At 36.6% G+C, this 27,179-nt stretch overlaps 1 protein-coding gene across 6 annotated transcripts in view; it reads right to left on the bottom strand.

Moving 5' to 3' along the window:
• The window catches only part of POC1B (POC1 centriolar protein B), a 72,755-nt gene that overhangs the window by 8,368 nt on the left and 37,208 nt on the right, over positions 1-27,179 (bottom strand). For 3 of the 6 annotated variants that reach the window (XR_012633404.1, XR_012633406.1, XR_012633405.1), the window contains exons 11-13: positions 10,864-11,046; positions 2,548-2,589; positions 712-875 (exon numbers count right to left, since the gene is read on the bottom strand). Coding sequence is in view for 2 of the 6 variants with exons in the window: in XM_074902764.1 (XP_074758865.1) it covers positions 9,551-9,655; positions 10,864-11,046 (288 nt within the window). In the remaining 4 variants the exon portion in view is untranslated. Of the gene's footprint in view, positions 1-711; positions 876-2,547; positions 2,590-8,153; positions 9,656-10,863; positions 11,047-27,179 lie in introns of those variants that run through there. The other 3 variants (XR_012633407.1, XM_074902763.1, XM_074902764.1) reach the window with 3 other exon arrangements.

Here is a 27,179-nt window from a genome sequence, read left to right as displayed (position 1 = left end):
CTATTCAGGGTTTGGCAGACCCATTGTTTATACACCATTAATACCAAATTGATGCTTTTGGGAAACTCCACCCATGAGTGATCCAGAAAACTTCCTGATATGCTCAACAAGACTTCAGCCAAGTGCACTAATTGTAGGCTGCAAAATACTTGTTCAGAGGAAAAGGATTGGAGAGAAGAGAGGGTGAAAACACAGAGAGGAAGTGATAAGCCAAGAACTGATGGGCTGCAGTAGGGTGGACAATATAGGCAGAACAAAGCATTAGTGCAGAAGGAGGCAGAGTCTGTGGGTATGTTTGGGAAGACTGTTCGACCTAATTATCAGAGGCTGTACTTAAGCAGAATGGGGTTCATGTTTGCCTTCTCCCTGTATCTCTCTCTGCCTCCATTCAGCTTCTGCTGGTGTTGCCTTTTCCACACACCCCTAAAACTTAAAGCCTCTTCTCCTTGGAGGTTTTGGGGTCTGGCAGGGCTTACAGCATCACCTAGAAAATGACACTGGGGCACATCTCTTTCTATTCCCATTCTTTCTATAGCTCTTGACCATGCTGTGACAGCAGTACAGTTTGATTCTGTTGGCTGCACTAGCCTCTTGAACAATCCACTTTTGGATGTAATGGGTTTCCTGATTGAGAAAATATCATTAAAACTGTGAGGTCTGGAAAACATGAGATACTCTAATGCTTAAAGAGAGTATTAAAATGATGCTTACACCTGGATTCTGTTGTTTGGTAACACCAAGACCAAATCAACCCAGAGTTTAAATCACCAGATCTTCTCAATGTTGGCCAAATGCGTCTTCTCAGTCAGATGCTTTTCAAAGCCAAGCTAACCCAAGTACACAGACGCAATTAACATCCTGATGAAACTCATGGGCTGAAGGGAAAAAAAATATAGGAGGTTGTTAGAGGTTGAGAGTCTAGATTACAAAGGCAGATAAAGCTGACTGCTTACATCATGAGCCCTGAGGTGAAAGAGAAGTTATGTGCCTTTCCCAGCTTGCTTCAGCTATTGAGCTCCCAGGATCCTGGGCACATGCCTGTGCATGGTCCTGCCTTTGGATAACCCCACACTAAAGAGAAAAAAATGAAATAACTGGCACCCCCGAGGCTGGCTCCAAGGAAAATGAAGCAGATAAACCATGGAGCAGCAGCCAAAGCACAAACATACAGGCACTGAGGTGGTGCTCTGGAGTATATCTGTGTCTGAGGTCCCAAGAAACCACCTCATGACCAAAATTCCAGCAGCCACGAGTGCTCAGAAGACACTAGAAAGGTTGATGCAGCCTCTGGCCTGGGAGAAGTGAGTGAAGGAGACAGCGCTGAAGGGCACAGCTAGTACAGGGAAACCACAGTGCAATTAAGCAAATACAGAGGAGGAGAGAATATTGGCATTGGGAGGTCTCCTGAAAATGTTTAGAAATTAAGCTCCATGTGGTACAAAAAATATTTCATTTCCAGGGCAGTTTAACCTGAGCAGCTTCTCTGGAAGCGAGGAAAGCTGCTCTGGGTCTCCCACATAGCAACCCAAGGGACTGGGCTGTACGAGGTCCTTATTGTCAAAATTCTGAACAATCAGAAAAAGCCAGGCAGAGCCAATGTGTATTTCTCCCAGGGCTTTTTCCCTCTAATTTAAAAAAAAAAAAGAAGTCAGGAAGAATTACAGGTTCAGTCGAGAGCCATCCTGGAGCTGTGGAGCCTGGAGAGCTGCCAGGCAAACTGGCAGGAAATCAGGAAGGCTTGTGATGGAAACCTGCCTGTGTTTCATCGGAAGTTCATCCAAACAGAGATGCTTCTGCAAAACATTTTGCTTACGACAAATCGGCATTCTCTGACAAAAACCTGTGCTATTGGAAACCTCCCAGCCAGTGTTTCTTATGGCATAAACGTTCCTTAAATAATAATAAAAAAAAGAAGAAAAACTGGGTGTGCTACAGCTAACATTAATGGGCTACATTATATATAGTTTTGTGAGTGATTCCTTATATGGGGCAAATCTTAAAAATAAGACCTTGGGCATTTCAGTCTGGTTTTTCACAATGAGTGCTGAAGGCTCAGCTTTGTTACCGTACAATGTACACAGATGTAAAAATAATGGTAAGATGCTGGGTGAGGATAGAGTGCTTTTATTGTATCCGTCATTTTTTCATTCTGAATTGCTTTTTTCAGATATTGCAGATTGTTAGTTTTGCATTCTTCCCTGTTCCTCCCAAATCCATTAGACAGGAAAATATGGATAATTTCCTCCCAATACTCAGATTATGTAACAAGGGCATAACTCACTCACTTTGAAATTACTAACTTGAGCATTTTGATAAAAGACAGAAATGTGGAAAACACATACACAACTTGGAATAGCTGAATAGCTGAGAGCATTTTTCTTTATAAAAGAAAAAAAGACAAAACGGGGGATATTTCCTCTTTCATAGTTTTGAATGACACTGGAAACCTCTCTTATTCTAGCATCTCTTCCAAAGGAGTACCGAAAAGATTGCAGGATAAGTTCTGCATACAAATTGAGGACCTAGTCCTGCATACTCTTCATTTACCTGAGTGCCAGAGCCAGAAGTGGGAGGCTCTAATTCAGATACCTGTGAAATAAATAGAAAAGTATGTATTTAAATATAAAAGATCAAGTTATAATGGCTATATTTGTTTTCCATGTAGCTTTGAAAGAAAACAGCCATCAGCTGCTATTCAAATTTTATTTCTTTGCCCCCCAGTTATGTGAATACAGTGCACAAGATTAAGGTATTTTCAGCATGTAACTTCAATCATGTGAGAAGACCCACTGACTTCAGCCAGCGACTTCCTATTGAGTCAGCAAAGTACTTATGCTTGCGTGTGATTTTATGACTAATCTCCCTGGCTGCATCTGCCCTGGTGGGGAGGTACACTGGGCAGGATGTCCTGCGGCCCCGGCCCCCAGCATACACCCTAGCAGCATCCTGGCTCTGGGCTGGGACGCGATCAGCATGACCACAAGCTCCCACATGCTGCGCTTTCGTTTGGGAAGAAATGCCTGTGCCCAGAGACGGCAGGAAGTGCAGCGTACTTTGTGATAGTCTGCAGCCGGGGTGATTGAGGGGATGACTGGAGGGGCATCTACTCTGCTGCATGGCCAAAAGCCCAGCTTCGTGCTTAGTGTTACCCACATGCTGAAACTCTCTGGTAACTTGGAGTGGTACTATATCAGCCCTGGCTCGAACAAGGCTGTCACAACCTCTCTAATGAACCTCTCACAGTCTTTCAATAACACAGCTATTTATAGGCTAGGTCTATACTGAATAGATTGCAGAAGCTGCACAAAAGCTCACAGTGTTTCGGCAATGAAGCTGTGGAGAGACATCAGCGCAGATTGAAACCACTCGGTACAGTTACATACAATTAAATTTTATAATCTACTGTGCTTTGCCTGATTACGTTCACTGCTTAACTGAAAAGTTAATGGCATCTTATTACATTTATAAAATTGTCTTAGAAATGAAAGCTGGTCCTGTGAAGTAAAAGAATTTTCAAGTCTTACCGATCAAGAGCCAAGTCCTGCTTTTGCTCGCAACATCGATTTTTAGGTGTAGCATCACTTAAGAGAATACCCCCAGTAATCAGTGCAGAACTTGGACATAGTCAAAAACCATCACCAACCATCTTATGTCTCTCTTTCAAGATGTTTTTAGGCTCTAGCAAACATCCTGGGTCTTGTGCTCCCAGCATGCATCATAGGGTGAAAATATTAACAAAAAGAATGATTAAAAAATCTTCAACAAGTGCTCTTTTGAGGAAGAATTGCTCCTGGGAGCATACTGCCCTCTTCATCACCCAAGTGAATTGCATCTTATGTTTCCTCTTGAGATGTGCAAGATGAAGGTAGCATGAAGCAGCAGGACCCTTTGCACATGGCTCACCTGAATCTTTCTTAGAAGAAACCAGATAAAGGATTTTACTGCTTTGACCTTTCCAGACTTCTGTCTCTATGACACTTGTCCATAAAGTCCCAATAAACAGCAGACTACTGCAAACATGCTTTGCTTATGAATCTTATAAATCTTCTTCTAAGTCTTCTTATGAATCTTCTAAATCTTCTCCTGAATGAGAGAACTGACATTCGATATGGGTGTTGAAATAAGCGCTGTAAGCCTCTGGCTTCCACCATTGTGGCCAGAAAAGGCTTCAGGCTTCAGTAACACCCTCCAGAACAGAGTTCCTTCTACTTTCTCTTTGTCCTAAGGTTTTATCTCTCTAAAAGGAGCAGGGACTGCCTCTGGGAATTAGGACAAGGAAAAAATTTGAGACAGAGGTACTATTTCATTACAATACAAAGCACTAAACCGATGAAAAAGATATCTAATGGTTGTCTTCTGGCAAATGCTTCCTCTTTAGCAGCTCTGAAGAGAAGTTGGGTCCTTCTGTTTTACCCAGGTCTGTAAGGGCACATAAGCCATAAAGGGGCTTACAAATCTATCTGCTACTCTGAGTTGCAGAATCCTACATTTAGATGGCATTGAGACCCTCAGCATTTCTTCTTAGCCCACTCCTGCCTCCACAAGTGTGCTGAGCCCTCTGATGCCCAGATCTCTGCCATAGGCATGGGAAAAATCATGCGATCCCAGTCACCAGCAGACTCAGTAGCCCCGTTAATGCCAAAGCTTCAGAGGGATTCCTGAACTAGATATTACTGCACTGGTCTAGACTGTCGCTGCTTCCCAGACAGCCAAATTTATATCCAGCCCTCCTTAGGTGAGACAGTGACTTGTGAAAGGTTAGGTTAAGCACATGGATCCAAACCAAAGTCCATGCTCCACTGTACTCTTATGAGTAGCCTAGAAATTCCCAGAGATCCTTGGAAAGAAACACGTAAACTATCAAAGAGCATCTTATCTGATCCTGACACACACGGATGGCTTTTTTCCACTTGTTTTATTAATTTTTGCTTTTGAAGACAGGGAAAATGAAGTGGGACAAGGTAAAGATCTTAAGTTGGTTGTGTAGCTTGGTGGCAGGAAACATGTGAGTGAAAATAAGCTTTAAGTTGCATTTACAAATACACTGGCAGTACCATGCCTACAACAGCCGACTCTTACAAAAGAAGTATTTTGGAAGGGATGAAACATTTTGTCTCACGCAAAGTTCCTCAGTGCTCACCAGTAAAATTCTTCAATAGCAATAAATAACCAAAGACCTTATTTCCATATTATTAAGACATTTAAGTGGAGGTACAATACTAAGTTATAAATATGTTCTGTAATAGGTAATAAATGCAGCTTATTGCTCACTGACTAGCTTAGAAACTCACTTTCTTCTGCTGGATTTAAAATTTCTGGTGAAATTGGTGAGGAGTATACTCAGCACATCCTGTTAGCTGAGTCAATTGAAACTGCACCTGTTCTTGGATGCAAGTCATAACAAATGCAACCCATATACATTGTAAAGAAAAAGACTTGTATGCACTTTTTCCAATTAACATCTGCCTTTTGGCAAGTCATTAACCTATTTTCTCACAAAGAAACGGCTTCAATTGTATTACGCATCTGAAGCGTGCAGAAGTCCCCGAGGGGGCACTCTGACAAAAACATACTGTTCCTGGATCCACTGTGAACATACATATTTATTAATTGTTTGGGGCAAAGAGCACAGAATTTCTGATTTTTACAAGTCTTACAAGGTAAACAGGTTACATAAAGCTATGTCCCTGGAAATACATTCACATCCCAGCTACCGTCACTCAGAAAACTCAAGAGTGGTTTTGTGCTGTGATATAGCAATGAAAATAATTCAGCAACATTTTAATAAGTATTTTAGGAAGAAAAAAACCTGTTTACCCTAAAAATAATACAGCATATTTGTTTATTTAATAATTAAATATAAATAATTTAATTAAATAGAAATAAAGCTGGGAAGTTGTATTTCTCAAATCACTCATGCTACAGGGATCCTAAAATGTTGAGAACCGATTCTACCACAATTTCCCCAGACAGAAGATTAATCAAAATTTAAAAATACAGTTTAACCATAAAGATAATGATAATGAAACAATGAATTATTATCTTACACGTGTAAAAGCAAGAAGCAACATTCTCCCAAAGATGAGGGAGTTATTCAGATACATTTGCCTCCAGGAACTGGTTTTCCAAAACACTGAGTTTATAAAAAAATATGTCAGCAGTAGTAAAAAGTAAATACCGAAGATTTTTGGAGAATGGAGTCGTGTGTTTAAAAAAAAAAACTCAACCAAAACCCAAAAAATGGAACAACCTCCAAAAAATAAAAAAGGAAAATCCAGAATACAGTTCGACTTGTGAGGCTGGGCCATAAAGCACAATGGATTAATGGCATAAACTGGTGTCTCAATCTGATTTTGCACTGGTATTTGAAAACCTTGGTGTTCAGATCAAAAGAAAAAGCGAAATGCCTTAAGGTCCAACACTGCAACATTTAGCCATTTGGTGTCTGCCTCCAAAGTAATAATTAGGAACCTCTAAATGTGCTCCCAAAGGAATTGGATATTGCCATCCAAATGAAAAACTGAAAAAAAAACCTTTATTGCCTCAACAACATGCTTTATGTAATGCCCAGGATAAAAATTCCATTAAAATTTCACTAAACTTTGATAGGAATAACAAATAAAATTTAAGACGCAGTAGTAACTGACAGTATTCTTTCAATTTGGAAGAGCATTTTTGTTTCAAAATGTCTGCAGAAGCTCGTACAATGAATTGCTGCGCTACTGTGTAACGCTTTGACACTTCAGGAACTTGAAGTTGGGTTCCTCCAGAGTGTCTCCCAGTGATGCTGGCAGGAGAGGTTATTCCTGCTGCCACCTTCTTTCTCTTCCCCCACAAACCTTGGGGATCTACTGCATGTCATTCATGCATGTCATGGTGTTATTTTTTTTTAATAAGTAATTGAGCCATTTTTGCAGTAGCTAGCCTGGATGCTGGAAGCAGTCTTTCTCCAACAGGATAGACTATTTACATTTACTATCAGAGGGATAACTTAGCTTGAAAAAAGCTGAACTGCCTCAGATACATGGTTCAGCTTGTTTAGGACAAATGCATTTTTAGTACTTCACTGCAGTCTGCAATACAGATATACTTTCCATAATCATTTAAAGACCAGTGCAATTATTTTTTCACATAGTGCAGAAGCACAACTAAGGCTAAATAGCAGCCATTCTCCTCTAGCTCTATAAGATAATTCAAATTAGTCAAGTCACCAGTTACTTGCCAGAGCACAAACCCTAGAGTAAATGCTTCTAGGAGTTTAACTGGCCTCTTTGGTGCTTTTAAAGGAAGTTCTTCTATTTCATAGCTTTATTTGAAATTATATGGATCAAGGGAATGAGATACCTAGCCCACATCAATGTTCCTTTAAAAGAAACATCACATTAGCTGGCTGTGGTTGTGTTTTACAAGAGCTATCACAGCTTGAGGAAAATACCTCCATCTTGTTCTCAACCAACCATCTATAGTTATACACACATGCCAAGTGTCATGTATGTTGAGTTTCAGTATCAAAAGACCCCTCAAGAGAATAAGAACGTATCTTAATTTGGAAATGTTACGTTAGTTCACCAGATTCACGAACAGCAGAGGAATAAACTGGATTAAGTAGTAAATGCTCCAGGTAATAGGTACTGAAAATAAAGAAAGAATAGTTGATAGTACCCAAGGCAGAAAGGAAAATTTCAGCAGATTTTATTAAAAAATACAGAAGTAAAAGAAATTTCCAAATCTTGTTGATAAATAATCCTGAAAAGCTTAATTAAAAAAAAACCCTACAGATTTAAAACATATATATGTGTGTGTGTAGTTCACTCAGAGAAAACAAGAAAAAAGCAAAGGGTTTTAATAGCTACATGGTTTTGTGTCTTCTAATGGAGCCAAGAAAAGGCAAAGACTACAACAGTATTGTTGCAATAAATGCATAGAGCAAAGTACATCTGACCTAAAAGACAGTATTTACATAACTATGTGTTATATAGCATTATAAACAATTGCATAATCAAAGGTCAGGCTGTTTACACTAGAATATGTAAGACCATCTTTTCACAAAAAAATCCATGGCTAGGATGTTGCATAGAATTAGTTGTATCTAAAATTTTTATAAGAGACTGCTGCTTCACTATGAACAGGACTACTTAAGACTGAGCTGAAAATATGTAGTACTTGTTGGTGAAATTCAGAGTTTACCAAGAAAGTGAGGTGATGTCTGGCTATTTGAAGGTGATTACTATGAGAGAAAATGAAAAGCTATAAAAGAAAAATTGATTGTTCATTGCTTTGGCTCAAACCGCAAGAGTATTTGCACACTGAGTTTCTGTACTTAAGCTGAACTCTATTGATGTTAATGAGGTTCAGCCTGGGAAATGGGCTTTATCTATATACAGTCAGTGGCAGAATTGGATTAAAATGCTCCCCCCATTTCAAGTTTCCTATTTTTCAACATACTAAATGTGAAGCTGCAGAAATGGATGACTATCTAGTTTTGATTGTGGATTTACAACTGTTCTGCAATTACTATTTTAAAAAAATAACAGGTAGACATAAAGAAGCATAGACGTTTTCTATTAAAAAACAAGACCTACAATCGTCTTTCTAAAGATTGCATTTTTATTAAAAAGAAAACCAAAATCACCATACATTGCAAAGTCTTTCCTGATTCATGGCTGCATTCATAACGCATTAAGTGATGGGAAACATTCATAGCATAAAAAGCTTGAGCACCTGTGGAATTCTTTGGAGGATGAGAATCCTTTGTATCTATGATAAAGATTTTGCATCATTGTGTGTTTGGTTCAAATATATTCTTCAGAAGTATGAAGCTGAGTTTTATTTTTCTAAATATGAAAAACAAATTTTGATGAGGATGAGGTAAGCAGAAGTGCTCAACTGTATCAGTATTGCAGCTGAATTCACACAGATGTAATTACAGTTTCAAAGTTTAAGTGACTTCATTTTCATATTTGTAACTAGAAGTTTTTACATTACAACTTCTTCCAACCATCACTAAAATGTTTAGAAGACATAGAGTAAGTGTTGCCACTTTTTGGTAAAATATTTGAGAGTATGCAAGGGACAAAAAAAACCTCTGGCATTTTTGGAGTTAGGGCTAATTAGGTCTTACCTAATTTAGGTGCTTGAGTACTGTTGTCATAGCACAAAGAGCATTATTTTCACAATCCTTACCCAAGCTAAAATAACTGCATAGTGTACTTCCATAATACTTGCTATTCATCTAAAAATATGTAGTTTGTTGCTTAGTCATATTTAAAGACCTTATTAGGATGAAATAAGAGTCCTGTAATGTTCAATGGGAATGATTTTAGAAAATATTTTCATCTGGGCTACACTTTATTAAATATATAACTGGAATATCTGCTTGCTACCAATGTTTAAAATGTGTTGTGTATTTTTTTCTTCAGTTCTTATTACACTGACTCATAACAAAAGGAGGATTTATTTTTTTTTTTGCTTATAGGAAAATCCAGTGAAGTAACATTATTTTCTTGGGAATATATGAAAAATATTCACCAATACAGTTCATTTTCATCTTTTATTCTTCCCGTTTTCCCTGATGTAACATTTTTTTCTGATTTTCTAAACATTCTTTCAATTTATCTTCAGTCAAAGTCAAACGTTGTTCCAGGATTGAAATAGTCTGAATGAAGAGGACAGTAATTTCAATTTGGTTTTATATTACTTATACAGTATTATAAAAGTATGCAACATAACTATATAAGAAAAATAGTTTTAACACAACAGGAAAAAAATCTTAAAATGGCTTTTCCTTAGTTACTCCACTATTTACAACTGTATTTAAAAATAATGGCTTTGTATCTATGGAGATTGTTTAAAGGTTTAAAATTGTTTTCACAAAATATTTTTGCTGACAGAAAAAAAAATCTATATCTGAATATATAAATTACTCTGAAATACTATGCAAAAGTTGCATCCATATTTCAATAGAAAACCAGCCATCACTGGTGACCCAAATTATGCCTTCCAGAAACCTAAAAGAAACTTCTAAGGCATCCCCCAACAAAGGAAGTGAGAAAAATATACTATTAAAAGGCATTCTTCAAGAGATTACCTTCATCAGAAAAGGTAGGTTTCTGGACACAGGCTGGCAGTTTCTTTTTAATCCAATTTAGTACACAGATAATTTTCAACTAATGACTTGATAACTCAAGAAATACGTTTTGAGAAGTAACATATATATTGCAAAAGAATGCAGAAAAAAAACCTTAGCCACTTCCTTTTGATTTGATGTTAATATATTACAGACTACAGAATAGCATCTTAAAACATAGATTGGCTAAATCTGGATTACCAAAAAGAAGTATTGAGCATTTACAAACAAGTGACTCACAGTCACTAACTGAGACTAACTAGTATTTGTGCAGTTTCACTGACACTAGGAATTATTCCACTGTTTAGATTCCTACCTAAGCCAACACCTTAAACACTATATTTGAAAAGGGATTTATTGATATATTGCCAATTTACTTTGTTCATCCCCTACTAATGACTGTTCAAGATGGAATCTGACAATATCTACTCAACAAGTAGCTTCCGGCAAATCTACGCTGGATCTCACTACTGAAAAATAGTAACTCTTTTCCTCCAGAGTTAAAAATACAACAATAATCTTTGATTATGTAGCAGGAAGCTTTCACTGTAGCCAACACAAGACATGCGATCAATATTTGCTGAGAGGAAAAAATCAAAATAGTCGCTTGACTATACAACTACTCAAAATAACCCCATAGACTTTAATATTCTGATTTCTGAACATGGTTCCTAGTGGGGTTTTTTTGCTTATTGATAGCATTATTATTTTCCACTGCACTGTTATTGCATACTTACTAGAGTTAAAACATCCAGCTGCTCCACAATGTGCTCCAAAGCATTACCCAGGGAGGGGGAGATGCCTGTTTGCTTTTTCACATTATGCACAGCTGATTCGCTCTCATTCTCTGACTTCCTTTTTGAACTTGTTGCCAAGATTGAAGCAGGGGGATACTGCAGATCCTCACTGCTGACATCATCCTTGAATACAGAAACATCATTTGAAGATTCAGTTGCCTTTGTCCTCATTTAATTGAAACCACACAAGAAGATAGGGAGAAAAGTCTGGCTTTTAATTTTTTTAAAAAATCTGTTTACACATATATGCACACACACAAAGGCCTTCAGATTTGCTTCCTGTAGCAGGTCCAGTTCATAATGCTTCAATCAGTTCTGACCTAAGAAAGAATCTCAGCTGGTATGGATGAGGCAATAAGAGAAATCTCAGCAGTCTTCATGTACATGTTTCGGGTACATACGATTGAGGAACTACATGCTGTAACTACAGCTTGAATTAAAGTTCAAATAAATACTATTGCTGACTCAAGTTTTCTTCAAAAAGATAGCTCTAGTTAACAAAGGAATTCATTCACAGCAATCATATGGATGAAAAATCCATATGTGACTAGATGATCACAAAAGTTCCTTCCAACTTCATAGACATGAAACCTTTGTCTAGTACAAATGAACATCTTTCAGAATAAAAAAAAAAAAAGTTTTTAGTCATTTATTCAGTGGCATTACTTTTTGAGAAACTGATTCCTTTAGAAAATGGGAGGAGGAAACAACAGAAAAGACCCACACAATGCAAAGTTAAGAGAAATAACTCTGATGTATAAATATTGCTCCAGAGTAAGTGAGAGCACATGATCTTTTCAGTCACTCCTGGTTTTGTTTGTGCCTTGACGTTCTTAATGGCACTTCTGAGTCACAAAAGGTTAAATCATCACTAATTCATTAGAAGGTCCTTCATAACAACTTTACCTGATTTATTAATGGCTTTTTGAGATTTCTTTGAAAACTACTTACACCTTCAGGTAATTTTAGTTTCTTTTTACATTAAAATAAACTGAGGTTGTCAAGTTTTATTATCTCTGTTTCCAATATCCACAACATTTACAAAATGAAACTTTTAAATGGTTAAAATTTAACTGTTTCTCTAAAATTTATCCACAGCTGATGAAAATAGCCATTAGCTATGCAAAGGAGAAATGTTAGTCTTACCTGATGTACTTAAAATACATGATATTTACAGTGTACCCAAAATATATTTATGCTGTAAGCTGAACAGATATTCAAGAGTCTTAAAATCATTGTCAGCCATTAAAAAAAATTCTAAGTCTACAAAATAATCTTGTAGAATGCCAATTACCAGGCAGAATTAGTGGCAAACCTTCACAGTATTACCTAGGCAAGTTGATGAGTTTCTGTCATGAATGATTTATGAGCAGTTGACCCTGCCTTAGAATCAGGTAGGATCAGAGTGTGATGGATGAAATACTACTACTATGATAATGTCATGATTTTAAATATAAGTAATACTAAATCATATCAATATTATGAGGAACTTATACTGCTGCATTATCTACAGTACTGTTCCTGTATCTTCAGTGCCGTCATGCACATTCCTGACCAACTAACATGCTCTGTTCTATGGACTCACTGTTGCCAATTCTTCAAAATCTTTTCTTCCCTAAGTGCTGAAGTTGTGCTATCTACATCAATGAGAAAGAACTATGCAAGAGACAAGCTGTGTCCACCATCCATCTGCAAGGGCTTTTCTTTTTACTAGCAAAGTACAAGAGGAAAGCAAAAATGGCACACACAAAGTCAGAAGACGACTGTGGTGGGGTAAGTGGGTTTCGTATCTTAGGAAGTGGAAGGCAAAGAAGAAAGTCTCACCACCCTCTCTGGGTTAAAAGCTCCATTGTGCGGTTAAGTTCTGCAAGGACAGGTCTCAGCCCCCCAAGCAAGAACCCATGAAGTGTAGAGCATGAGCTTGTTAGGGATAGGAGGACATACCCATGCATATACTTCAGATCTTCATTTACAGCACTACAAAACCACAAGGAACCCTTTTCTCAAGGCTTGACAGTACCATGTTATTTGGCGATTTGTCACTTTCATTGATTTCATTATGATGAAAGAAACAGATAAATTAACTAGAAGATACCTCCAGTTCCCTTTCAGCCCTCTTTTCTGCGTTTGGTGACTGATCTGTGCAAATGAACTAAGCACGTCAAGTAATACAGGTCTGATGCAAATAATACTGAAATCCATCGGTGATTTGTATTTATACTGGGTTGTGTCAAAAAATAAAAAGCGTGTTAGACATCAAACCACAGATTTCAAACATTAAACATCTGAGGCTGTTCTACAGAATGTCCTAATGGTTACAATATTTGCATTGGACTACAGAGAACTGGCCTTCTCAGTCTAAGGCTATTTAAACTTAGGGCTCACAGTGCAATGTTTTGTCAGTCAGGCTGTTGCCTTTTAAATGCACAAAACTGTGGAAGAAAGGGTACTCTCTTCAGCCACGCTGTTCAAATTTTGCCACTGGTCAACAGAAAGCAGCTTTAGTTCAGCGGTTAGGACACTCAGTCAGGAGCAGGTAAGTCCTGTTCCATGAAAAGCTTTGTATTTTATATATAAGGGGATAAAATGAATAAAGACTTCATAGAGAAAGGATCTGAACCCAGAACTTCCCCATTCCTAACTCGATGGTTTAATTACATCTTTCTCTCCAGTACCATGAATTTCAATTTCTTCTCAGTATGAAAAATCTTGTGATGTCAACTTCAAATTATTCCAAAGAATGGTACATTGTGAAAGAGTCACCTGTTAGCACAAAATGAAATAGAATACAAACAGTTTGATTTTTAGACAAGGTAGGCAGAAAAAGGTTTTCTCATTTAGTTTTACTTTGTTTAGCTCCTTGCTTTAAAGTGTTGGAAGCACTCAAAAGAAAGTGTTCCAAATATCTCACAGTATTTTGGCTCACAATATATCCCATGTACTTTTAGATAAGCATGAACTATACAGGATTATTGCATTTTAAGACTGTCCATATCTTCTCTTTTCAAATTTTGTTATATGAGATACCATTAATTCAATCCTAGAAGAGCTCAGATTCAGGGTGTTATTTCTGACGTACCAAGTTATATCTGAGGTCCTTAGGAAACAGGATTAATAGAAGATTTTTGGCACGCTTACTAAATCACGGGATGGAGATAGTCTCAAATGCTGATTATCACAGAAAAGATTAAACTCAATTTGGCATTCAAATATTAAAGAAAAAATATTGCCATACATTAAAGAATTCCTGCCTTACAACTAATCTTATGATGAAGAACATCGTTGTATTTGACTACAACAGGAAAGTCTGTTAGAACAGACTTCCTAGTGAGATTTCTATAGAAAGATAGTGAGATTACAGAAGCCTTGCTTCTGTCTGTAAATTTGAGTACTTGCCCAGAAGCTTCCAAACCTCAACCAGGACTGGCTAAATTTGACAGAGAGGTAGAGGGCTCACTGATTCAGCTGCAAGAAATTTCAGGAAAATTGGAGGTGGGGCAGATGGGACATGTTGAAGGAAAGACAGGTATAACTCAAGCACTGTATCTTCTGCATGGCAGCAGCAAACTTGCCTAGTCATCATATGCCTTATGATGCGCAGGCAGTTGATAAGGCAAGTTAAAAATGTCAGTGAAAAACAGCAGTTGGTGCAGAAACAATTTGTAAAGCTTATGCAATTATCCTTTGTAGACACCTGTATGTGTCCTCTGAAAATTTTGACCCCTTTTGCTCATTTTAATCAAACCTAATGAAGAGGTGGGGGTCTCAGAAGTAATTAAGTTCCTGAAAGCTTCAGGAACCACTTGCCAAAGTTTCCCACCTGAGGTTAATGCAGGTCTACAAGTTCACACTCCTTAGCTCCGAAGGGGAATAAGGATGCCAGTTCCAGAAGTGCAAAAAAGACCCAGGCTGGAACCCATGTCTTCACAGACACCAATAAACCTAGCAGAGTTTGTCTGATCTTAACAAAGTTACTTCTATTAATGTTTGGAGAAGTACATTCCACTCTGAGATTGGTGTTTCTCAGTTTCTTTTCAAACAAGCCTGCTGTACTTCAGACTGAAAATAGAGGAGAGATATCAGTTTAAGCTCCCACAAAGTGATTACAAATTTTGCTTTTAAGGCCAATCTAAATAGATTCTTCCAACCCAAGGAGGAAAGCTGTCAATCCAGGTAAACAGAGGAAATGCTAAGCTGCTAAAAATCTCACCAAACATATTTTTCTTACAGTCAATCTAATCAAAAATTCAATGTATCAGACAAATAGGCTGTGAAAAATACTTTGTAGCTCAGTAAATTGCCACCAACACTGCCAAGCCAGAGTACTGGAAAAGTATTCTTGTAGTTTCATGGGTTAAGCAGGAAACTTGAGATTCTTCTGTTATATACTCAAAGATGTATAGGGACAATGCGACATGAAAGTGCTTGTATAAATAAGGCAAAGGCCTCGATGTTTGTCAAATCTGAAATGATCAAATATAAATAAGCAAATAATTGACCTTTCAAAATTAGTAAGAGAGGAAATGAAATGAGACAGTTTCAAATTTTCAACCTAAGTCGTGCCAAAATGGTCGTTATTTTTATCCCATTCTAGAAATTTGCAAAGATTTTTAAATGTTGTCAGACATCAAGTCTGCTCCTATAGCCTTGAGGTGCCTGCTTTATATTTTAACCTTTCCTAGTATCTAAATTTACAACCTTCTTCAGCTCAGTGAAGGGTCCAAAACTGCTGAAATCTAATGCAACACTGAAATGCCAAACCTTGTTATACAGGAGTGACACTAGTTTCAGTAGATTTCCTTTAATTTTGGATACCAATCAGTTCATGTCCACCACTTTCATTCAGCATAATATTTTATAAAAAAGTTATTTTTAAAGAAACTCTTTCTACCCATCAGCCTATTTTACATAGTGTTTCAAGAACTAGATGTTCCTTCCTTCAAATTAGCCTCTTTCTGAAGTACTTTAAATACTACCAATTCATAAACAGTTCTATATGTTGCCAGCACTGTAGTAAAAATGCCTCATGATTCAAAAAACCAAACTATTCTGAAAGACTTCAGAGCTATAGCTTATTTCGAGAGAATAGATTTGAATCAGGCAATCAATTTTAAATCGTTACTTCTGAGCAAAGCTAAAAAGAAAATTAAAATGTTTACTGTGTTTCCATTCACAGCCCGTTAGTAATAAAATGGACTCACATTTGAGCAACTTCATGCGAGTTACAAACAAGGAGGAGAAAGAACAGATATAATTAATCAATAGAAAGTTATTACCATGAGATTACCGAGCGGATGTTCAGTAGAAAATTAAATTTAGCTTATAGATGATGTCACAAACAGAAAACGATAATTGCTCATCTTTGTTTTCTGTCAAGTAAAATAGCCAAAACTCTGTGGGTAGTACTTAATCAATTTGTGAAAAATCCTTATATATAACCTTATCACCTCTGCATAGTCCCAAATGTTTTCCCACAAAACATTCACAGATCACACAGAAACAAACACTGCATCCCAGTCTTCCTTTGCTTCATGAGATATTAGGTAGATTCTGAGTAAGATGCATCCATATATAATGCATTTTTATTTATAGAGGAAAAAAATTCCCTCAAGGAAAAATATATGAAAAAAATCCAAGTGTCTGTCACTCAGTTGAAAATCATTAGTCTCCAATCTTCTAAGACCTTAAATTCAGAAAATATGGACAACAGCTTCCAAATTAATATCTTAATGATCTTATAAATAAAACGAGCTTATATGAAAAAGTGACATTGGTAATCTTCCTAATGAATCATAAAAATTGGCATGGTCTGCTTTTTAAAAATAATCCTTTAAAATTTGAACACATGGTACATTTGCCTACTAATACAACATTTCTGATACTGTGATTAAAACAACTACAAACAATTAGTCCTAAGTAGGGCATTAAGCTCAAACAGACCAAAGAGCAAAGGCATAAGAGAGTGGTCTCCCACCTTACCAGACCTTGATGTCCTGTGTTGTTTGGTCATTTGAAATCATGGGAACTTTCTCAGGAGAAAGAATACTAATATCATTATCAATGTTTTTTCTTCCATTTTGTGAACCTACCCTTGAACAAAAATAGTTCACTGTGGATATGATAAATGGAACCATTTGGGAGATGGGGTTTTTCTCCATTTTTTTCATAGGCCATAATTACTCATGGATCACTTTCCATTGCTCTAAATTATTTTTTTTTTCCAGTCAGTAAGTGATCCACATAAAACAGCGCTCTCTGATCTATTAGGCTAACACTGAATATGTTAAATCACAATATGTTTTATCAGTTTCTACTGCAGAAAACTTCCCTGTAGTTTCAGCTGATGACAGCAGTCTTCATTTCCTCTCCTCTCGCATGCACATGAATCAAAAATGAGCAAAAACTTGCTATGTAACAAACTGCAGCTTTCTGCCCCTTGCTGTCTGACAAGGTAGATCTGGTATAATTTATTTGCAAACTTTAATCAGAGTTTTGCATTCAAGCAAGATAAAGATAAGCTGTGCAGTGCATCCAAAACAAAGTTCTGCCAAGCATTTCTAGCTTGAGCAGAACTCTTTCACAACAACTCAAAACACAGAATTTCACAATTCAAAGTCTTACATGGCTTCTTATGCATCTCAGGCTTCTCTAGTTCTTAAAAGAATGTTCAAGCTAAAACCAAAACCTGAAAGCACTTAATGTAGGTGCACCTCATTCAATCTGACAAATAAATATTCGGTCTCCTCCTCTGTGGCACAGGTATCATCACTGAAGGTAGCACATCCTTCAGTTTAGAACCTGACCGTGAGTAGTGGTATCAGGATACAAACTCACAGCCAACAAACCAAGACAGACTATCAGACTGTATTCCTTAGCAAAACAGGCATTTTCACCTAAAATGGCATAGCGCTTTAATCTTAAAAACAAGAAATTCAGCTGGAAGCTAACTGAGTTTATGGAGGTCACGAGGCTAGTACAGTAAAACGAAAAACAGTTGCTAACTTAAAAAATTTTTTTTTTTAAAATATCAGTAGAAAAATAACTGAAATCCTGATATATTTACAGCTATGGTCTCATTAATCAGATTTATTTATTTCTACTGGGATTACAGCTATGTTAAATTTAGCATTGCTGTGATGGCATGAAATAATAAACTTCTGTTCACAAGCACATATTAAGATATCCTGAAAAGACAGTTTTATGTAAAGAAATTATATCATACTTTACAAGTGTTCTTTCACACACATAATGAGAAACTGGCTACGTTGTTTTGTTATGTCAGATTTTTCAGATTGCTGCTGATGGTCTGAGAAAACACTAAACCAGTGTACTGAGTATTCTGCAGTTCCACTTGTACAGAATCTAGTAGAGAACAAGATTTTCTCCATATTCCATTCATGTCAAGAGAACACAGAAAAAGAACCAAAAATAAGCCTTGCTTTCTCCAGGAAATATAAAAATTAATTCTATTTCCCCAATAAAAAACTCTTGTAAGTCCACAAATATTTGAGTGCATCCAGTTAGAAATAAATATTTCTAAAATATTTTTCTAAACTCTTAGATCATCAGCAATACCTAAGCTTTACTTAAAAACAGATAATTTTTTTGAGCTTGCTCATTGATGTTAATTTCTGACATCAGTAGTTCCCTGCCCAGTCATAGTCTGTTTCAGTAAACAGATCCACAAACACTGAAGAGCTATGCTCTGTTTCCACTGGATTTAGATAAACCTAACCCTTAAAATGAAATACAGTACCTAAATACAGTAGCTGTACAGCTTGTAATGGAAGAAAAAACCCACAGTCCTCTCAAACATGTTCTAATCAAACCACTACATTTTAAGCATTTAGAGAGAACTGTGGATTTCCCACCACAAAACAAGCAATACTGCTGAAAAGTTAATAAACAAAAAAATAAATTTCATGGACATCCCACACAAACTACAAAGAAATCATTAGAGGTTCAGTTTCCAAAGGCGAGAATTTCCCTGCCAGGAAGTCAATTCTAAATATAACAGTTCAGGAAGACCATATTCAAACACTTTCATGAATTACAAAAATACTTGCACCATAGGCACTAAAAATAACAATTTTTAAAGGAAGGTAATAAATTATATTCAATATCTTCATCAAGAAGCATGATAAAGCTGAGGACAGATAACACGAAACCACAGAAACATTCCCACTACTCACAATTACAAAATAAAGTAGTCAATTTTACTTTAGGCAAATTACTTTGGACTGCATGTATGCACACCCAAGGGAACATTTTATAGTTAAAAATCAATGCTAAAGTTTCAAGTGATGACTTCTTTTTACCCATACAGAGTCCCAATAAAAATTATAGTACATACTCTGCTTGAACTTCTTATCCATACTAGGGCAGGGAGAAGCTGAAGGAGGGCAGGAGGAATACTTGTAACAGAAACTGGAAACATAATGAAATAGATAGTAGAAATGAAATAGTGACAGCAAATGGATAACCCTATATGGACAAGGTCTCCTTTCTAATACTATAAATAGACTGTTCTGCTATATTTGCTACTACAATTGCTAATGAATAAAAAAAGAAGTAAAAAACCTAGGACTTTTCTAGCACATGGGCAAACTGCCTATATTCCAAGTAGCAGATTATGGAGGGCATCAAATGGAGGGAGGGTGGGAGAGTGGGTTACCTCAGAGTGTGAGTGTGAACACAGCATCCTTACCAGGAACACATCTACTCCAGGAAATAACAGCCATTCTTCTGGACTGCCTGCTCATGACTTCTTTCTGTTCTCTTCACCCTACTTCAGAAACTAACTGGAAGTCTCTGCTTTAGACCAACAGCTAGCTAAATAAGTCTTAACTGAATTTACAAAGAAACAATAGCTGGTAATAGTATGATATATTGTGCAGAGTCTTAAAATATATGTAAGGGCTAGTACTTCATCTATCTAATTCTAATGGCTGGCAGTCACCTAGTATATTCGCTGGTATTGTTCAAAATGAATTTACAATGAAAAGAGATCATTCAACAAACCCAAAGAAATTTCTCATTCTTGAAGGAATGTTTACTCCTAGGAAAAAAAAAAAAAAATCAAAGTCTTTTTTCTTTTTTAAGTTTAATTTTTCAAACTTAAAATTTGTAATTTATTTCTCTCACATAAGTGTCTTTTATACTTAACCTGTTGGGGCAAAACTAATCTTGATCAATTTACACTATATGTAAATGTGAAGAGCTAAAGGAACGCACTTCTATCTTAAACCTTACCTCACAATAAGAATGAATAAACAATTACTGAAGACAAAACCCTGAAAAGACAGACTTTGCCAGGACAAGATGAAGGATTGAAGGACATTAGTAACCTCCTCCTAAACTCTGCGGAAAGCTGAGAAGAGCTGCAGTCCCTGTGCTCCAGGCTCCATAAACCAGGTGTCTGGTGCTTCACAAGGGTGGGAGACTGCTGCACAGCAGATCCAGCGTAGCACTGTCTAACGCTGCAGAGCCTCCCTTCATGCACCTACACACACCACATTAGCAGAGCCCCCTGCTGTAGAAGCAGCACATAAGATCTTTTTTGCCAGCCCATACATAAGTATGTACTAATATACACATACATATCTACACACAACCTTCTTACAAAGTTATAGGGAAAGCCAACATAAGCTCCTTTCTGTTGGCACAGCTGCACCCATACCAGGGGGTTTTGACAAGATAACAGCGTTGATGCTATGGTATGAATTATTTTTTTTTTTGGTACTTCATAACTTTCATAACATTTTGCATAGACAAACCTAGCTTGCCTCCCATTAGGGATGCTAGGAGGTGCAGGGTGTCCTCACAAAGATTTCACAGAGAAATCTTCTCTTGTAAGCTTAGATCTGGCAGCTTTGACTTCCCTCCAGAGCAGGGGTAAAAACCCAGTATACCACTTGACTGGATGGCTATCAACAATACCACTGGGTTTCTACTCCTACCTCTATGGAGCAAACAATCTCCCTCCAATTAAAATTATTTACAATAAAATATCTAGGAGTAAAAAGCATTAGAAACTAGGTTAGCATTCCAGCATAGTATAGTCCAAAGTTAAATCCAACAGGTACAGCAGAATTGCTTTAAGACTTTGCCTAAGAGCCAGATGCTACTATTTTTTTTTTTTTTAAATGCCCAATAATTTCACACCTTAGAACTGAAAACCCCTGATTATAGAGAGGAAAAAAAAAATTTTTACTATGTAAAAGAGGAACATTGTTCCTCAGCTTTTGACCAAGGCTTTTGTTAATAAAATGTTACACCTATAAGAGATGATGAAGAAAGGTTTGGCAAGGACATCATATATTTTAACAATAGTGTCACAGAAAACTCCCATAATAATAAAATGAAGCTTCAAAACTTTCCTTGAAAAGTCAAATTTATGTGCTTTTGTTAGGTTTCATTTAATACCTGGAGAAAGAAGAAAAAGTCTACACTGAGTTATTTCAGAGCTCAGCATTAGTAATATGCTGAAGGTTTGGATAAGCTATCCAATTTGTGCAGATATAAACAATACTCTACTGCTAAGCTTAGTTCAGAAGCAGAATTATCAAAAATTGCTTTAGTGGCGCTAGCATAACTGTACTTACGTCAGTTGTGTTTTACAATTTGCTGTGATAGGAATCAAATTAGAGGACTGCAGAAACTGAGAAATTTGAGAATTGCATACAAATATCCAAGAAATGTTAACTTTGGAGTGGTGTGACATACCTCTTATACTTTTGAAAAATCATTTATTTTAATTAGCACTCTATTACAAACTTCTGTCAAAATACACACGTTCAGTATCAATTAAAATGCTAAATGTGCTGGCAGATAAGATTGGTAGGTAGATAGGTTCTGATTGGCTGTATTAAAAAAAAGAAATTCAACAACAATAAAAACTACAGTTAAAGCATTAAGGTTGCCAGTAATAGCTTTATTTTGAAATGCTTCATAATTTTCTCCCACTGTTGGGCTGTGACAGTTGGAACCTTGAGGAGACTAAAATAAAAACCTTGCTGATTTAAGAATATGTTCTGCAGTTCTGCCAATTCATCAAAATCAGAATTTAAGAACAAAACCTCTGTGATAAACTGAGAGAGTGGGTTTCATTGCTCAGGCAATTCGTTAGCTACCAGGCTCTATGGACTTATATTCTCCCTATTTGACACTTGGTATTTGTATTTTAGCCAATTTCTTCCTACCTAAAGTGACAAAAATTAACAAAGCATTGGAGGTGATGAACTGTCAGCATGGGATAAATGGCAATTCCACTCTGAATTTGGGTGGTCGAGGCAGGGGGAAGGGTTGGGACAGTGTCCAACTCAGTGAGTTACAATTCCAAGAACATTTGTTATTCTTAAATTTCATGGGAACGTATTACTAGAAGAGGTCTTGATGACTGAATCCAGTCCTCAGGTACGAAAGAGTTTGCATCTATACCATACGCGCTGAGCAATCTCTTATTTTGCAACTGACAACATCTCCCACAGCAATTTCTTGTATGATTATTTAATTTCAAGAAGCATAAATATGTACAAAATTTAGATTATAGCATAAAACCTTCCCACTTCTGCCTCAACATACGTTTTCAGTATCACAATGGTCACATCCACAATCCTGTTGACTTTTGTTAAAATAAATACGGATAAATAAATAATAAGAGTAGTTAGCTGAAATTTAGGGGTTTGTTCTGCAAATGATGCTGGGAGAAAGCTCCCTTTTTCCTTAGTTCTTTGTGTGAGAATGTCTCATGGATTAAGATCCTGATTCATATTGTTATGGTGTGACATGGCTGGCTATTTTGCAGTCAGCTTTTCCTCCCTGCCAACCTAAAAGAAGAGGGGGAAGAAAAAAAATCTAGTACAAACTTCCGCCTCCCTCAGCAGCAAAATGCTACAAGGCCAACAACTTGAGGAAGCTCTGCCTCATGATTCTTACAGAATTCCTTTGACACTGAGTTGCAGAGAGGCAGCTGGCAAACACAGCAGAAGGGAAGCAACTTGGTCTAGTGTCCAGGACAATTCACAACTTTCTGTTCCAGATCCAGTTACTGTCGTACCTTACTATCCTTCCTTGGTACAAGAGAAAACTCCACTTACAGTTTTCCATTGTCTGTGGTGATGCTTATGTGACCAGAAAAGCTGAAGTACTACAAGCAGATACACAACAGTAAACATGACCAATGCTTACTCCTACATTCAGCAAGGTGTAGCATCTTTTGTACAGAAGACATTCTGAAGAACAGTCTCACTGTGGATTAGCACATCTCTCCATTTAATGTATATAAGTAGAAAATAATCATGTAATTTATGATTATTCAAAAAACAGCATAACATCACATAGGGCAGTAAAAAAATACATACAAAAAGAAATATCTCCTTAGAATATAAGGATATATAAAAAAGGCTATATATATATCCACACACACACCACTTTTCCTATATGTATTTTATATATAATGGTTTTATATGTGTGTATATATATACATGGATGTATTCCATATATATATGCATACACACACACAAAACACCTTACAATAGAACAGAAATAAACTACAGCTCTGTCCCCTATAACATGCAAAACTTTAAAGCTGTATGTACATATGTAGTAGGAAAATAAATGGAAAACACTAAATAAAGGGTTTACCATTTGAAGATAAATATTAAATTCCACTGGTCACATCATATTATTTTATTCATACATCCACCTAGGTTAAGTTAATTTGTTAAACACCCAGGCAATTCTGCACACATTCCATATTTCATTATGTTTGCTGCTACATTAGTAGTACTTGTGGTACGTGATTGGGGTTTCTTGTTTTGAACAGCTAAACTTAAAATATTGATTAACATTAGTAGTCTCCATGTGTTCAAAATGCAAAAAAATGTGGCTACACAATTATATATACTAAGTCATTGTTTAACTTGCTTACCATCCCACTGTTCTAGTGTACAAAAAGTATCTTGGAATTTTATTTGTGTTAGTGATATCCAGATCAGAACCTTCACAGTCTAAAACAGTATTCAGTATCAATTGTCTTTATGTGGGTCTACACAATTCAGTATGTTCTTGTATGAATGCTGTATCAAAGTTCTGACAACAAAAAATTAATCTACATCATCAACTTTCTTTTTGTTGTAAAGGAACATCTTTTTAATGTGACTAATCACACTGGCAGCCAAAACAGGAGAGTCAGTATGTTCCACAAGTAGGACTGAAAGCCACAGTACGTGTACAACCCAGAGCTGAAGCACAAGGGCAGAACTTGCTTGTGTCACTGTACCTCAGTAAACTACTTGCTATCTGTTCTGTAAATCTGGTCCTCTGGTTAGACCAGGACAAAGAGAAACCAGAAACTTTTACACTATTCCTGCTTTCCATTTCTTCAGCATTGAGGTCTCATGCTTTACTGAGCAACAGAACAGAAATTTTGTTAAGAATCATCATGGATTCAAATTAAAGCCCTCTTGTTTTGCAATAATGACTAAGTTGTAGCCTCTCTACAGCTTTTCTATTTTTAGAAAAAAACTCCCTTATTTGTACTATAATATTTTAAGACTTCTAAAAGGAAGTGTTTTATTATCACCAGCAGCAACCTGGTGATAGCAAGGACTTGTGGAACTGTGTGTCCATGCAAGATACAAGAGGATGTACCAACTCCCATACTCTAATGAAAACACAGTGTCACTGGCAATCCCTGACATTTATGTCCCTGCATCCTACGGAAAATAATTTATAATAACAACAGCAGCAAAGGACAATATTAGCACAAATCTTTGCTAGAGATCAATCAAGTTAAGCACCTACCACTTACATATAAGATATTCCTGCTAAGAACAGCAGCTCAGATTCTGAAATGTGCTTGTGCTTCCTTGTGCTTATGGCCATGTGGCACTTTCTTTGAAAGTAAGGCACATTTTTCTAAATAGTTTGGTTGTATGGGTTAGAATTGGATTATGGATATAAGTGAAATGAAATAAAGATATATAAAGAAATAAATATTTAAATATTTCACTAAATTATCATTAATGAAAAACTGCATTAAATACTATCCACTGGGGTATAGATAAGGAATATAAACACAACTATGCTAAAAGGCATGTAAAACAATAGCATACTGTTCCATCCCCTTTATTAATTTCATTTGATTCAGGGTGACTCTGTGTTTGCAGCTGCATAGAAGAGCTAAACAACACGGCATCAATTGTACAGTACCAGTTACGACAGGCAGTGGTCTATTCAAGATGCGGAGCTGCCATGCTTAGTGGGATATGGAAGAAGGCATATCCCTGCTGTGTGACACACTCCACACTTGATGTTAAAATGACAATAAAAATGAAAGCAGTTGGCACTATAATCCCAGATCCACAGCTGGCATTCCAGTCCTAAATGCCAAAATCCTGTTGGGGGTTTAGAGCCTTTTCAGATAAAACATGCAGTTGCTTTTTACAACTGTAAAAGGCAGAAAAATACAAATGACCATAAATTAGAAGTGATAAAATACTGCTGATCAGGATAACGGAAGGCCTCAGCAAAAACTCTATAGCCATTAGAACTAGGAGCAATAAAAAGGACATTTCAGCCCACTTTCCTAAGGAAACAATGCTGAGACTATCATTTCTGTCTGCTTGTACCCGCCCCTCACTTCTAAGTTTTGAACTTGTTGCAGATTTAAGAAGTTCTGATGAAGGAAGAGATATCCTAGAGAAAGCTGATTTCATATAAGTTTCCTGAGAATAGACTGCCAGCTAAAGCAAAAAAATCAGTAAATACTCCCACTGGGAGAAAGGCTCTGGAATAAGTTTACACATTATTGGAGACCAGAGAATGCATGAGAGAAACAGAACTTAGAATTACCTCAAAGTGAGGGAAGAGTTTAAAATAAAACCTTACAGTCAGCTATGAAACACAGATTTGTAGGAAGCTAGGCTACATAATTTCTGCCATTCAAGGATTATATGTACTTTACAAATACCAGGAACAAAAGAAGTCCTAGCAATGGCACACTTATTAGCTAGAGGTGTTAAAGAGTGATGCAGAACTTTTTTAACGTGGTTAGTGAAGCATTTTTATCTTCCAATTTGGAAGATAATAAAATGCTGCAATTGTATTTCTGGCAAAATACTTTCTATTCTAACCATAGCAAAAAAGACTGTTAAACAATTTACACTGTATGTAAATATTTTTACATCTGGGGTTACATAGTTTGAACTCAATGGTTTTGAAATAACTTAAAAAGTAAGGTAAAGATGTTGATTTCTAACATATCCTGGAATAATGGAGAAATACTAGGGAAGTGGGGAAGCTGACATTCCATCAGTAGTTAGAAAGGATAAACAGGATAACTGTGTGGTCAGAGGTCACAGTCAGCTTGAGAATTGTGTCAGGGAAAAACACTGAACTGTTGATTTAGAACATATATAGCAAATATTTAAGGCATAATGTCAAGCAAATCAATATGGTTTGAGAAAGAAAAGAAATGGTCTGTCAAATTGAAGAGCTCTCTAGTGAAATACTTAGTCAAACTGTTCCTGATAAAAGTACTTGTTTTTTAAAAAAATCCATCATATGCATGCTAAAATTTTAATTAACACATTTTAGGTTGTAATGCAGTATGAAGTCAATTATCTAGCTAGTGTTTCTTCAAAAGCAGTTGAATCAGAAGGTTACTACAGAATTATGCTGGTTTTAGTGATTCCAGTGAAGTATGTTCTTGTTTCAGTCCCATGCAAAACATATCAGCGATCCGGAAGACCAAGTTTACAGACAACACAAAAAGGCATACTGGAAACCTATTAAAATAGTTGGGGTTATCTGGCAATCTGACTTCAGTCAGCTGTCCAAATGTAGCCTTATGTACACATGTAAGATCTCAGAGATGAAGACACTCTAAAGTAACCTACTATAGAAAGTTGAGGTGTTGAAAAGAACTACAATGACTGAGTAAAATGATAAAACTTTGATGTTATAAAGTTATCGAGTGAAGAACTACAGTAACTTCTTACATTTAATTATAAGTAGCTGAAAGTACTGATCAAGAGGTAGTATTGTACTGTTGTACTACACTGGCAAAAATTGGAAGCATGGACACAGAATTCCTGTCCTAAGAGATGTGTAAGAAATGAGGAAACACCTATAAAAATGAATCATGGCTTGGAAGAGTAATCTTTTCAGTGAGGAACATTTGGCATCGATTTATCTAAGAATATGTTAAGGAGGTTAAGGCTAAAGTAGTTCATTCTCTTAAATCTCTATGT

The sequence above is a fragment of the Athene noctua genome, chromosome 3 (assembly GCF_965140245.1).
Source record: "Athene noctua chromosome 3, bAthNoc1.hap1.1, whole genome shotgun sequence".
NCBI classification, from domain to species: domain Eukaryota; kingdom Metazoa; phylum Chordata; class Aves; order Strigiformes; family Strigidae; genus Athene; species Athene noctua.
The sequence above is the reverse complement of the archived record's forward strand: the minus strand, read 5'-3'. Positions and strand labels throughout refer to the sequence as shown.